This window comes from Aptenodytes forsteri, unplaced genomic scaffold (assembly GCF_000699145.1).
Source record: "Aptenodytes forsteri isolate BGI_AS27 unplaced genomic scaffold, ASM69914v1 Scaffold92, whole genome shotgun sequence".
Lineage (NCBI taxonomy): Eukaryota > Metazoa > Chordata > Aves > Sphenisciformes > Spheniscidae > Aptenodytes > Aptenodytes forsteri.
The window spans coordinates 1,450,362-1,464,872 of record NW_008794581.1 but is presented as its reverse complement, the minus strand read 5'-3'; the positions used below and the strand labels follow the sequence as shown (position 1 = coordinate 1,464,872).

Genomic DNA, 14,511 nt, shown 5'->3' with positions numbered 1-14,511 from the left:
CTGCCTGGATTTACAGTGCAGGACTGAGTTGGGACTGCTGATCCTTTACCTGATGAGTGTAAAATATTGGACAAATAGTCGCTTTTTTTGAGAAGAGGTGAAGGTGGAATAGGACATACAGGACCTTCTGAGAACTAGGTGGCAACTGACGGTGCTTTACGGACAGACAGCATGCAAGTACTAGAAATCAGATGGCTATTTGTGATTCCTAGCTGAAGGAAAAGACACGCACCAGAGGAAGAGGAGGATCTGGCTCCTTTTCCAACAGACATCTACAGGCAAGCAGAGGAGATAGGTACAGAATGTTAGTTCTGTGTATGATTAAGAGACACAGGGTCACTATCAAAGTATTCAGACTTGTTTTTTCTTAAATTTTGCTGTATTAGTATTGCTTAAGAGTGTTAAAAGAACAGGTGCACAAAAATCTTTGTATAGACAATTGTAATAGAGATGGAAACAAATACTGTCAGACACACTTGTAGTTCTTCAACTTGAAATATGAAAAGCAGAAACTGAAAATTAGATTTCATGAATAAACGGTTTCTAATTCGAATGCAATTACTAAGGCACTTGGTTACTCACAGATATGTATGCTGGAAAGCAAAATAAGGTGGGAATGTACTCAGTGTAGCCCAAGTGGGAGCACTGTCAGAATAATATATCAATTTCCAGTATCCTCATTTGAAAAAAGGTGCTGATAAATGTGAAGATGTTCAAAATGAGATGCATGTTAACTAGTGAACAGCTGATCAGTAATTGTGTTATTTTCTCCATGATTTTGAGGCCACTTTATATTTTTGTTTACCAAAGATCAAATCAAACTCAAGAGCTTGCCGAACAAAATAGTTATGAAATTTTGTCCTGCGCAGCTTCAGGAGGTCACGGTAGATGATATTGTCAGAGTATCAATCCAGATAGTGATACTAGGCATATCTTAATACATCCTTTTGTAATTTATCTAGTAACTGTTGATTTCTTGGCCTTTCTAAATACTGAAGATATAAATGTTTACACCTAATGGTGTGAATTGCAAAAGCTGGTATGCATAAGTGTAGCTTTTGTGCCATATCTTGAAGTGCCCTCTCAAATTCCCTGGTTTTCTTTGATGGTTCTTCCTGTCTGCTTTTCCTCCTGTGTGAAGAGGTGATAAGAAAAAATGATCTTACTTTAACAGAGATAGGTTCTACCTTTATGTTGAATTAAGCTTTACTGGCTCAGTTTTTGCTTTATTTTAACATGGGCCTCAGTATGTTTGCAACCAGTTATTTAATGTTTTGTTTTATTCAAGATCAGATCCCATAATAACAACTTCAGCAAATTCCATATATCTATGTAAAACAGCTGTTTTGTAAAATACTACGAGCTCTTCAGTGTGTTACAGAATGATAACATTCTGTTTGCTGAGCAAGGACTGCTAGGAAAACAATAGATACTAACTTATTTATTCTGATTTTGACAACAGTTTGAGCTTCATTTTGCACTGTTTGCTTCTAAACCAATAGGAATGCTAGCTCATATATTTAGGAATTAAACTTCAGTCAGGCTGAACTGAAATTACAGTGATCTTCAGGTTGTAATGTTACGTTTTCAAGTTCATATTGCTCAAGTTACGCCTTTTGTCTTAATGTGGCTTTTCATTCAGATGGATTCTTCTTCTGACTGAAGAAACTCCTACCTAATACAGGATTAGTGAATTCAGTGTGTTTCCATTGTTATCAGTTATAAGTACAAGCATGTGAGGATAAACAAAAAACTAAAATCTGAAAGAGCACAACCTTTTTTTTCCCACTTCCAGCCTCCCCTTTCCCACCAAACTGAAACATACAAATTTTTTTTTTTTTTTCTTTGTACAGTTCATATATTGTTGGTGTAATATAATGTTAAATTCAGGGATACTTACTTAGTTTGTTGTGTCAGATCACTTAAGAGCTTTCTGTTTTTATCTGGTTCCTGAGTTTATTATTTTTATTCTTTGATGATCTTCAATTTCTTGGTCCTGTAGAGAAAGGCGTAAAAGGAAGAGTAGAAGTCCCTCCAAGTCTCCGAAAACATCCAAAACAACAAAAAGAAAGTCTTCACGAACTCCTTCTCCAAGAAGGTCAGTTTTGATGTAAACATAAAAGTTAATGAGCAGTAAAGGAGGAAGAATTTACAGTATTTTTATTGTTTTACTGCCTTTGCACTAATCATTTCAGATGATTTCATTTGGTCAGTATGATACAGTTTTAATTTAAACCAAAACCAAACCAAACCAAAAACCTTCACGGATGTGAGCTTTGGTATGCTTTCAACTAGAGAGTTTCAGATCTGTCAACAATGCAAATTTGCTTCCAATCAATAAAAGCCCTTCATCAGATACAGATTAATTTGGTGTTCTCTTTGCAAATACCGTGCATACTGAACACATGCATTCTTTAGCTCTCTTCAGTCAAAAAATTCCCTTGTCTTTATGAAGGGGTTTTTGTTACGTTTTGGGTTTTTTTGGAAAACCCACAGATGAGAGTTTAGTTTGCAGTTAAATGGTTTGAAGATTGTTGCTGTTGGATCAAATTCTGATTTGAGTAAAAATTTTCTTAAACAGAAACAAGAAAGAAAAAAAAAGAGAAAGAGATACAAACAATGAAAGAAGAGAAAGAGAACGCTCCACCTCCAAGAAAAAAAGTAGTAAAGAAAAAGAGGGAAAGGAGAAATCTGACAAAAGCACCACTACTTTGAAGGTAAGCTGTGTGACCAAGTGATAAGCAGAGTGATGTGGTGCTAGTGGAGCCATTATTGAAATTCCCTCCTTTCTTTTTCTTTCTTTTCCTCCTCCCTTCTTTTTCTCCTTACCAAATTATTACCATTTGGGTTTAGCTTTTGCCAGTTGGAGACATACAGTTGGTGTTAGCGGGCAAGTTTAATAAGTCTCTGTGTTTACTGGACCTATAGGAGCTTGTGTGAATAGGTTACGGAAACACTTTGTTTTGGTTTCTCTTTCCTGTTCTGTGCCATATATTAGGACTTGGCTGGCTGCCTATACGTATGAGCAGGCAGGAAGCAGACTGTGTAACTAAGGAGCAGTGTTCAGGGACAGCTTGGCTGTTAAGCTGAAAGTATTACTTTTTTAGTAAACTTTCACTCTGCAGTTCAGCCTCTCCGTGGTTGCTTTGGTCCAGGTCTGCGTATTGGACTCTGCAGGAGTAAAGTTGAAGAGTTGGGGAAGAGTGGTGTGGGATTTTCCCCTGCAAAATAGGAAGTGGAGTGATTAAGAAAAGAAACATCTTCAAATCGTTTAATCTTAGAATTTGAAAAAGCAGCGTGCCTTTAAAGAGTAGTTTGTTGTACTGAGAATTATTCAGCTGTTATAAAACAGCTGGTTTAGGTGACTCTGTCCACATTCTTAAGTAATTAACTTACCCAACAACTCTCTTAAAATGCATCGGATACCTGACAAAAAATACGAAAGAAAAAATTTAATCCTATTTTATTTAGAAAATATGGTGAAATCTTAATTTCTGGAGCTGTTTCTCATAGGTTCCATGATGCTGCTTGTTCTGTTTTTTCTGGATATTGATGATAAAGACAGATCACTTTATGGCAATGATTTCTTGGATGACAGGTTGTTACAAGTGCCTGACTTCAGCCAATTGAAAATAAAGCTTTTTTTAAAAAAAAAAAAAAGAAAAGAAACTGACACCTCTATTTGAAAAATTGCTGTGAGACAAGATAGGCATGTAAAAATTGAGACAATAAAAATACCAAGAATTGGTTGGAAGTCGTACCCTATAATCCTAATGCTAAGAATGATTTTTTTGTAAAATAATTTTATCTTTGGTAGGACAAAGATCACACTAAAGAGGATCAGAATTCAGAAACTGACAAGGAAGTAGACAACAGAGATACACAAAGGACAGATGAAGTCAAACTACAGCAGAATGGGAACTGTCAACCAAATGAAGAAAACCTCTCAATTAAAATGGAAGAGGTTTAAAGCAAAGAATGGACCTCTGCTTCAACTAAGGAATGAAATCCAAAGCCTTTATTTCCCAGAATGAGGAAGAAAATGTTAAAGCAATCAACCTGAACGTGTTGATAGTACTAGTAGCTCTTCCAATTCTTGTGATAGCTTTGTTGTCTTCTTGCTGTAAAGCAAGAGAGCACGGACCAGTAGTTATACCATGAAAAGGCAGATGCCATCAGAACTATTCATGTCTGAAAATCCATGCATTTCCATGATGGCTGTACTTATTTGTAAAATGATTTATGTTAAGTTTTGCCATAAGCTGTTACAAATAAGTAGAAACTGAAAGATGTAAACCTGTACTACCCAAAAAAAGCTGAAGATATGCATTGAAGGTTGTTTAAAATACTGCTTGTTGATGAATTTTGTATAGTTTTACCTTGTGGGTTAAAAAATCCACAAAAACAATGTGTACTGTTTGATGTGCTTGGAAATGGTGCATAAATATACACACTTTCTTTTGTTGCAAATGACAACTCTAGGAAAAGGGTTTTTAAACATAAACACAGTTTTACGGTTCTTATGCTAAATACCCACTGACTAGTATGTTTTTCATTTGCTCACAGCTTGAGATTCTTAGGTTTTATTATTTAAAAGAATTTCTTACTAATATCCCTAAAATTAGTATTTCTTTTAAAGTATTTGAACAATGCATGCTACTTTTCTGTTCCTAAAAGGAACATTGCCATGTTATAGATAATAGGTTAGCTTAGTGGGTTATTTTGGGGTTGTTTTGTTTTGTTGTTTTCTTTTGTCCTTCCAGAAGTGAGCACATCTTTATATTATCAGAACTTACAGCTTTGTTTTGAGCCGTACTGCAGTGTGTCTGTTCAGCTGCAAATAGTACAGGTGCCATTATGAAAATAAGTTTTTCTTATTTGCTTAAAAAAATATGGGAGCACAAGCAGAAGCTTTAGTGCCTTCTTAAAATGTGGTATTTTCTAGAAATTTATATGTGCTATTACTCATTTTCAGCTAAATCTTACATGATCTCTATTGCTATTTTGCCACCACCATACTGTAGACAAGAATGCAAGTGATTTGTCAGAACTGTTGGTTGATTCACTTGTTAAAATACTAAAGCTCCATTTTTACTTTTTATTTTTAGAAGAGATTTATAGACGAAAGCAAAGATGCAATTTGGGGACCACCACTGTACAAAATAGTAGCGGAATACAAAGCATTTTCTGATCACCTGCATCAAAGACAGCCCTTTAGACATTTAATCTACATTTGGATGGCCTTAATTGTTACCTCACCGTCATCTTCTCTGATACCTGATATAAAAGGAATTGTATGCAAAGAAGGGGGGATAAATAATTTGGGGAGAAAAGTTCTAATTCACACAGGAGTTATATGGTAGAGATTCTTTTTTCATTCTTTGGGGGAGAAAGCATGTAAGAAGAGAATGACAAAGCAAATTATTTTTGTCAAGGTAAAACATGGCTTGTGTTCTCTGAACTAATTTAATCAGTTACATGAGATTTCTTAAGAGTCATACCTTTAAAACTTATACCTAAAATCGAGTAGATTATTTTTAATACAACTTAATACAATCAAATGACTTAATTGCCTTATCTCATGGGAAGAGTTATTTCTCTCAGTTAAAAAAAAAATAGCGTATTAGCTATTTGCTTTCAATTTGTTTTTCTTTTCCTTTGCATAGTTAATTCTTCTGGGGAAAAAAAAAAGCATATTACAGGGAATGAAAAATTTGCCCAATTCCTAAGGTAATGAAACCCAGTTTGATTGTGAAGCTGCTTAATCACTCTTCATTTTCGATAGGATTTAATGTTCTTGCCACTGTGTACATTTAAGACTATAGAAGATGCTTTACCATGTAAAGTATAGACAGTCATTTTTGTGATGTTTAAGCCACATGCTGTTGGCTGGTAAACAGCTTATTCTGATAAAAGAATGACAAATCTGTATGCTTACAGGAATACTGTGAAGGATTGTGTCTTGCAACAACAGCTGTCTTATTTATGATGTGTAAGTAGCATAGAGCAAAGAGATTGTTTGTATACTTGTTATCTTTGGTACCATTTCACTAATAAAATTAAGTATTTTAGAGGGAAGTTTCTGCTGGTACATACTTATTAAGGGAATATTTTTAGTTGATCTGGTCTTATTCACGCAGCTTCTTTGATTTGAAATGTGGATACCAGTGAAAAATTATATTTATAATACCTTTGAAAAGCTGAGTTTCTCCTTTGGGAGGAATTAGAAATCATGTTTCAGCTGATACTAGTTTGATTTCTTGAGTTTTGTTATCCTGAAATTGCATAGCTCTACTATATATCAGTTACAGAATATGTAAAGGATTGTGTACGGTTAGCTTAGGAAACATGCCTTTGGAAATTAATAGTTAAGGATGGCAGTCTTACTAGCTAACTTATAGTGTGTGAGTCCATATGCAGCACATTGTTATATTGTATGTGAATTAATGGTTCCCTTACAAAAAGTTTTTTTTTAAAAAGGCAAAAAAACCCCCAAAACAACCGACTACCAAACGCATTTCCTCCCCATCTCAAGTCATATTTTCTTACAAATGCTGTATTTTCTGGTTTTGCTTTGTAAATACTGTGAGGTAGTTAAGTTCTGTCTGTCTGTATTAGGTGTTTTACAATTCCCTTCTTCCTAAAAAGCCACTACTAGAGAACTATTACACTGTAAAATGCCTGTCTCTGCAGAGGGTAGCTCATTTTTAAACCAGTAGTGTAGCACAGTAATGAAGTTCCGGCTTGCTCCAACAGGATTGTGTGCATCATCCATTGAATGTGTCCATCTTCCACTGGAAGTCCATCGCCTTCATCGTTAAAAAGTTTGCATGCTGAGCTGCATTGTCAGATTGTTTGATTTTGCACTTTATAAATGAGATTAAATTGAGTGGAGGTTTTGAGAACAATGTAGTTCATGATAGCTATATTGTTTTAAATGTAATTTAATTTGAGTCAGCCTTTATTTGAAAATGTTGTGACTCGTAATTGCTCGGAAAAGTGATGATATGGTGCCATTTTGCTAAGACCATGTAAAACACATCTGCATAAGCTTCCATTAGTGACCACAGTTAGTTCACAACAGTGTTTCTGAATAACGGATAGGACTTTTCTTTGGATTTTGAAAGAAGAAGGCAGCAGAAGACTACTGCTGGTGGATGAAACAGAATTCCAAGCTCAAAATAGAGGTGGCTGGGACTTAGATAAATTCATTGAAGTCAATAGGTTTACACAGGTGTGAGGGATGAAAATTTGTTTGCAAACACTGATAGTAGTATGGTACATAAGGAATATTGTTTTTCATATTTCAGAATTAGAACTTTGACTATTCAACAGGACAAGGGGGAATGGCTTTAAACCAAAGGTGGGCAGATTTAGACTAGATGTAAGGAAGAAATTTTTTACGCTGAGGGTGGTGAAGCACTGGCAGAGGTTGCCCAGAGAGGTGGTGGGTGCCCCATCCCTGGAAACACTCAAGGTCAGGCTGGACGGGGCTCTGAGCAACCTGATCTAGTTGAAGATGTCCCTGCTCGTTGCAGGGGGCTTGGATGAGATGACCTTTAGAGGTCCCTTCCAACCCAAACTATTCCATGATTCTAACTAAGAGGGGAAAAAAGCACTTCAGCTGGAAACTAGAAACATCTGAAGCATACCTGAGAAATTGGTGAGATGTGGGTTCTACCTGCTCATTGGTCACCTGATAATTTTTTTGATGGCAGTTTCACATAGATATGTCTGAACTAGCTTTACATTAGCTGGCTAACAGCAGCAACCTCCGCGCAGCTGGGATGCTGAAATGAGCTGTGGCCACTTGAGTGTTTACTCTGCTGCAAAGAAGGTAAATTTCTGTAGTCTGCAGCATGCTTTGCATTGCTTGCTAGTGTTCTCTGGCCCAGTTACACCTTCGGCAACGCCTGAAATTACTTTGAAACTCTGCAAATCTGTTACATGGTAGCTTCTCTCTGTTGCCCTTAGCTTGTAGTGGTATTTTGTAATAGTTATTAGATTTGGGGATTTCTTTCATTTTCTTTTGGTCTAAGGAAGAGATAATAAGTAAAGGCTACTTTGTATGATAGAAATTATTGTGTACTTCATACCTGTCCCTGTTACTGTGTTATTTTTTTCATTCACGTGTATGACCATTGCAAGCAGTAATGCCGTAGTGATCTGTGTATCTTCTACTGCTAGGTCTGAAGCATCTCTGCATCACTTGTCTTTTTGTTAGTTTGTAATGAAACAAGGCTAGAGTTCACGTATTTTAATTTTGCTAGGCATTCACTTAGAGAAAAAAAAGACAAAAATAATCTTGAATTTTGTAAATATTAGTGTGAAAATTGCATTATAATGGTAAAACAAATTATCTTAAAGATGTGAATTCTGAACAATGATTTGCAAACTGGGGCGTATTCTGGGTCCCACCTGCCACTTGGTGGTACTTTGAGTTTTATAGCAATTGATTATTGCCTTTGGTGTTATCATAATTTTAAAAGTGAGAATTGGACTTAGTGACACAAATGCTGAGATCTGTAAATGGCTAAAATAGTGTAAATCAGTAGGCGCTTAGATCAGAGAGATGTAGTTTTCTCACCAGAGAGTGGAGTGTGGACAGTTGAAATTTGTAGATATCGTTAAGTGTTATTACCTAACGAGAATCTAAAATTTAATTTTGTTTGCTAATATGTAAACAGAAAAAAAGTTTTCAGCCTGTACCTTAGGTTTATTTTTATATGTTGAAAAGTGTAATTAAAATAATATTGAAAACTAAAATCACTGTACAAAAGGGATTTTTTTTTTAATGTCAGTGTAACACACTTTCAGTTGTGTTTAATTTTAAGTTTTTAAAAAATGTCTTTGCATGCAGTGTTTATTTTTATTTCAAATTCAAGAATGCTTCGTTTGTAGGTAAGTCCTGTTGCAGGATCTGAGCATGTCAGTATGGGTTTTTTTTCTGTATTCTCTTACTAAAATCACTGTACAAAAGGGATTTTTTTTTTAATGTCAGTGTAACACACTTTCAGTTGTGTTTAATTTTAAGTTTTTAAAAAATGTCTTTGCATGCAGTGTTTATTTTTATTTCAAATTCAAGAATGCTTCGTTTGTAGGTAAGTCCTGTTGCAGGATCTGAGCATGTCAGTATGGGTTTTTTTTCTGTATTCTCTTCAATATAAAACAGCTTAATAAACTTGTCTGACAATATGTGGAGGCAGCTACTTTCCCTCCAGTTTGAGGAGACACAGCTCTAACACTTCGATTCTGTATTGTTTAAGTAACTATTACAGTTGAGAAGCTATCTACGAACTTCAATTTTCACAATGTTTTCTGAAACCGTGAACTCTTACTATACAAGAGGGCAAAAGAAAATCTTTTTTTAAATTCTCATGACAGTTTTATGGTTGTTGAGCTTAATACAGGAGAACATGGACAGCAAAAATGAGTTTTTACCTGTTTATATATTTTCTTCTGGAAAGTTTCAGCTTACACTTTTTTTTTTTAAAATTCATTGCATTTTAATCTAGTGCCAAATTTGACACAAGACGAGAGATTTTTGGTGTACAAAGTATGTTCCGTACTAATCTTGTTAATGAAATCATTTTTCTCCCATTGAAAAGGTTACGTGTGTCTTTTTTGGCCTGAAGGACTTCTCAGTAATGGTAGAAGAATCATTTCATCTCCCTTCACTCAGTCCTTGGTGTCATTAATGAGGCTGCCAGTTAAGTAGCTTTCTTAGAAGTTGTTGTTGCTCTACTCAATAAAACCTTCTTTAGTGCAAAGACTTAGAACTACTGCTGCACTGATGAGTAAATCATGGGCCACTTAGAAATTGCTACTTCATAAATACATAATTTTCATAATAATCAAAGGAATGAGCAAACTGCTCTGGAAACATCAAGAGAGTAATTTGACATGCATAGTTCATGTAGTCTATCAGTAGAGTCTTTCCGGCATTTTTCCCACCGATAGAGGAGCTATGATTCATTTGTTACACACAGCACCTATCACAGTCGGTTCAGATACACCTGGGGAACCTAAGCACTACAGCAGCAAAAATATTATTTCCCTTCTCTAAGTTTGATATTTCTGGTCTTCTAAGTTTAATAAACATATAACCAAACTTGTTCCATGTTGGTAGAGTATATTTTTGCATTAATTAAGCAACTATGAAGTGGTACAAGTAAAGAAATGTTAAATGCTGCTATTACGTTGTTGTTATTTTTGTAAATAAACAATGTCCCAAAGTTTTAATGGTGTCATAAACTCACTTCCACTAAATTTGGATGAGATACAGCAAATGGCTGTGAAGCAATTCTATCTTTTTTTTTTTTTTTTAGGCTACATCACCCCCAGAGAGTCAAGTGCTTTGTAACTAAGTCTGTTGGACTGATACTGACAAGAATATTACAGGAAAGGTGGTGAGGCGTTAAGTAATTGAATGTATCATCACTGTTTAGTTACAGAAGAGGCTTCTGAATTCCCTGGCTGAGCAGGGGATTTTCTTCTCCAGAGAAAACTAACATAGTTCCACCAGGGAGGGCTTGTCACTTTTAAACAGTGAGTTCATAAATGGGGCTGTATAGAAGTGTATGTCAAAATTCCTCTTTTTTTTTGAAGTAGGATCAGGAGTTCATGCAGAGCTTCTGACATTAACAGTACATGTCAATTTATTGTCATGGATATTTTCATATTAAAATTCACTGTTTTCAGTGCTTAAGCTTCTCTTGCTTTGTATAATGTGTAAGAATCTGAATAAACAGCAATGATTAAGGAGAAAAACTTTGAGATGTGCTTCTCAACAGACTTTAACTTGCTCAGTAGGGATCTTACCTTGTGATTTTTGAGAGCAGTCATGTCGGTAGTGAGACTTGTGGCTGGTTTAACTCCTACTGATCGGGTGATTTAGTCAAGACATCCATGGTCTGGATAACTGCATATCACCATGCTGCTCCTCTGAATGTGAAAGCAGGGGAAAACAGATCTGAGAAATATATTGAGATGTCTTAGCAATGGTTCAAATTCATATATTACCTATTGATACTATATACTACCTAATTTCCTTAAGTAATTGCTCACTAAAAAGAAATTCTTTTTAGAGAAGGTGATTGAAAATTGACTAAAAAAGTGACAGTCTTTTAAAATAAAACTTTTTTGTATACGTGGCTTGTTTTGCCTATTTGTTTTAAGAAAACAGGCAGACATGGGTGTTAGTGCTAGTCTTTTGTTAAGTGTGCTGCTTCAGTATCAGACCTGGGGAAGACTGTGCTTCTCCTTCAGTTTTTCTCTCTAGAAAACTTGCATTTCTTTTTAAAGATAGAGCCTAAAGAAAACCTTTAATTTTTATTGAAGTAATATTTTAAAGGGCTGATTCAGATTACTGTATTTAGAAGTTCAAAGCAAGTGCATTGGTCCACATGAAATGTGAACATTAAACAATAGTATAATCATCTGCTTTCATCGGATTTGTGTCCTACTGTGGTGAGGTAACATTTTCCACAATTGCTTCTCTGCTTCGTTCAATTTTAAGGGGATGCTCTTCTTATTTTACTAAGACTCGTTTAATAAGTCTTCTGAGCTGTTAAATACTTGTCTTTCTACTAGCTTGGCATTTTCCTCACAAGTATTCAACTCTTGGGCATCCCAGTCATCCTGCCTGGTCTCATCAAGACTAGCTATCTAGTAAGGACTAGACTTGTCTGAACTGTGCTGTAAATGATACTAACCCATGTTACAGATCAGCCTCAAGCAAAATGGTCAGTATTTCTGAATGAACCACGATACAGAAGGAATAGAAAGATGTCATGAGATGGTATATATTAACCAGGAACAAACATGCAGTGCTTTTGGGTTTGTTTCGGTGTGCCCGGTTAAATTCTCCTCTAGCCAGAGGAGATCTTGGGTAGATACGTTATTAGTTTATTGGGATGCAGAGAAGAGGGGCCGGCCTCTACAAAAGATGTCGACTGGATATTTATGACGTTAATTGTAAGGCGTTATTTGATCTGTCCATGTTTAATGTGTACCAGCAAGGAGATCCTTTGATCCGTTAAAGATCCTTAGGGCTGTGCTATGTTTGTTCTGCTGCTTAATCTCCAAAGAGGACGGAAAGATGACAGCTGTACGTTTATGGTGTGAGCCTGGGAGAGCTGGAGACTGCTTTATAGTGCCATTTCTCAGATAATGTGGGACACGCAGTAAGTCACTGATATACTCTGTTCTTCACTCTTCTCATTTTATAACAGGACTTAAAATACTTGCTTTGTTCAACTGAAGCGTGGCAATGCTGTATTTATTAGTTTAAAGTATACTTCAGAATCTTTTGATGGAAAAGTGTTAGACCTGGGTCATTGCATTGCACTGAATGCATTAGAAATGGGCATTTACTGTGCTTTTATGGCTACATGAAAGATGGTAGCCAAGTATTGCATATGTTAATTTGTTCTAATAAATCAGATTCCCTTTCATCATTTTTACCTGGGGTAATTTATAGTTGTAAGGACTGTAGTAATTCAGTAGATGATAATAAAACATAGAAATCCTACTTCTTTTATTTAAGAACTTTCTTTTCTTCTGTTAGATGTGTAACTTTATTCCAAGAGTAGCTCATAACTGCAATTGGAAAGAGTAGCATATCCCTTTTGAAGTGATCATGTTTCGTGGCTTTTGTGTCATCCTCTGCCTATAAGATAGGAAATTTTTGCCTTTATGCTCTTGATAGAGAGGGACAAATAGCGATCTATAAAGAGCATAAAGGCAAAAAATACTATTTTAGAGGCTATATCAGCCTTCTAGATCATAGTTCTGAAGAGCTTTATAAAAGCAGGCAGGCATCATTCCTGTCCCCTGTCGACCCCAAGTTTAGAAGAGCATAAAGGGGTAACTGTCCAAGCCTGCTGGTTCCACTGTTGATTCATCTTCTGACTTACAAGCACACGAGATGTAAAATGCCTAACATCAGTGATTAAACATCTCTGGCTGTGATAATATGATTATTTATACCATGTAAAATGTTACTGCTGCTTGGTGCTTAGCTAATTGGAGGCTGTGACAACATTTGGATGGAGGAGGGGTTTGGGGTTTGGGGGCAGGGGGTGAAAATTGCGTATGATTCAGTCTCCCCATTCCTTTTTGTATTATGAAGGTGTGAACTTGTGTACTGTGAACTATGAATTGAGGTAACTTTGAGATGGAGTGGAAGACCAGATGTGTAAATCATGAAGGATTAATGGCTGTACTGGCTGAAGAGGACTGCGTGCATGGAAGTGGGTAGGTTGCAATGTGAGACAGAGGAATGAAAGTAGTTTGCAGTGAGGCACTGCTGTTAGATGGGTACTTAGGCAGGATGCTGATTTTGGGCTTGTACAGAAACTTGGCTTTACCACTGTGATTTGATAACCTTTAACACCAGCTTTCCAGAAAGCTCATGGTCTTCTTGCTTTTGGATCACTGCGCTACTGTTGACAATACACCCTTTCCAGCACAATACTTGGAATCAATAGATGGAAACCTTCCTTTTTTTTAAATACGGTTCTGTGTATCATTTACCAAGACTTTGCAAATTGCAGTCTGGCATTTGCTGTAGCAATACCTTGTTTTGAAAATGTTGCCCTTCATTGCTGCGAACACAGGGTGGTTGTATGTCCTGAGAGAGAAATCTCCAAGAAAGGTTCAAGCCCCTTAAGGCTTGTTGAAGGAATTACAGTAGAGAAACAGAAATATTCAAGCCAGAATCTGTCCTGGAATTTCAAAAAGTACAAGTGTGATAGCTGGTGTAGGAAGAGCATCTTCAAGAAGTTACGCTATGCTGCACTGCGGTATAAAATTCAGTGCTAGAGCACCCCCTCTTGAGCTATCACAGTAATGTTTCAGATATTGCTTGAAATACTGCATATGTAGACATATAGTGTGCTACAGGCTTTGTTACAATCCTACTACAAAGCACCACTATTTTTAATACCCTACCACTGCTATTTTAGTACCCTAAGGCAGTAGTAATCTGCTAAAATGTACTGGAATGTGATTCCTTATTTACACATTAATAGGAGGTACTCCGTGTAAGGGTTACAAGGCCTTTTTAGTCATATCTGAAATAGCTTCATTTTGACTTTGAGGACATGTCCAGTTCATTACCTGGTGCCTTGGACCAACACTGAGGCTGATGTATGTTAGAGGTTTGCATTGATTACATGCAGCTAATTAGCTGATGAAATGTATTTGTTTGAACTGTTCCTTTTTTTTGGGGGGGGAAGTAATTTAAAATACTTGGGAGCAGGAAGGTGCTTTTATTTAATCTAAATCAAGAGAAAATGAAGTCAATTTGAACTCTTGTCCTGGTTTCGGCTGGGATAGAGTTAATTTTCTTCCTAGTAGCTGGTACAGTGCTGTGTTTTGGATTTGGGATGAGAACAATGTTGATAATGCACCGATGTTTCAGTTGTTGCTGAGCAGTGCTTACACCAGCCAAGGACTTTTCAGCTTCCCATGCTCTACCGACTGAGAAGGCTGGAGGTGCACAAGAAG

The 14,511-nt window shown here is 36.3% G+C and overlaps 1 protein-coding gene across 1 annotated transcript in view; it reads left to right on the top strand.

Annotated features, from left to right (window-relative positions):
• The window catches only part of SREK1 (splicing regulatory glutamic acid and lysine rich protein 1), a 39,081-nt gene extending 33,003 nt beyond the window's left edge, over positions 1 to 6,078 (top strand). The window contains exons 10-12 of the mRNA XM_009272472.2: positions 2,003 to 2,098; positions 2,582 to 2,717; positions 3,818 to 6,078. Coding sequence (XP_009270747.1) covers positions 2,003 to 2,098; positions 2,582 to 2,717; positions 3,818 to 3,970 — 385 coding nt within the window. The 3' untranslated portion in view covers positions 3,971 to 6,078. The remainder of the gene's footprint in view (positions 1 to 2,002; positions 2,099 to 2,581; positions 2,718 to 3,817) is intronic.
• Positions 6,079 to 14,511: the final 8,433 nt, after the last annotated feature.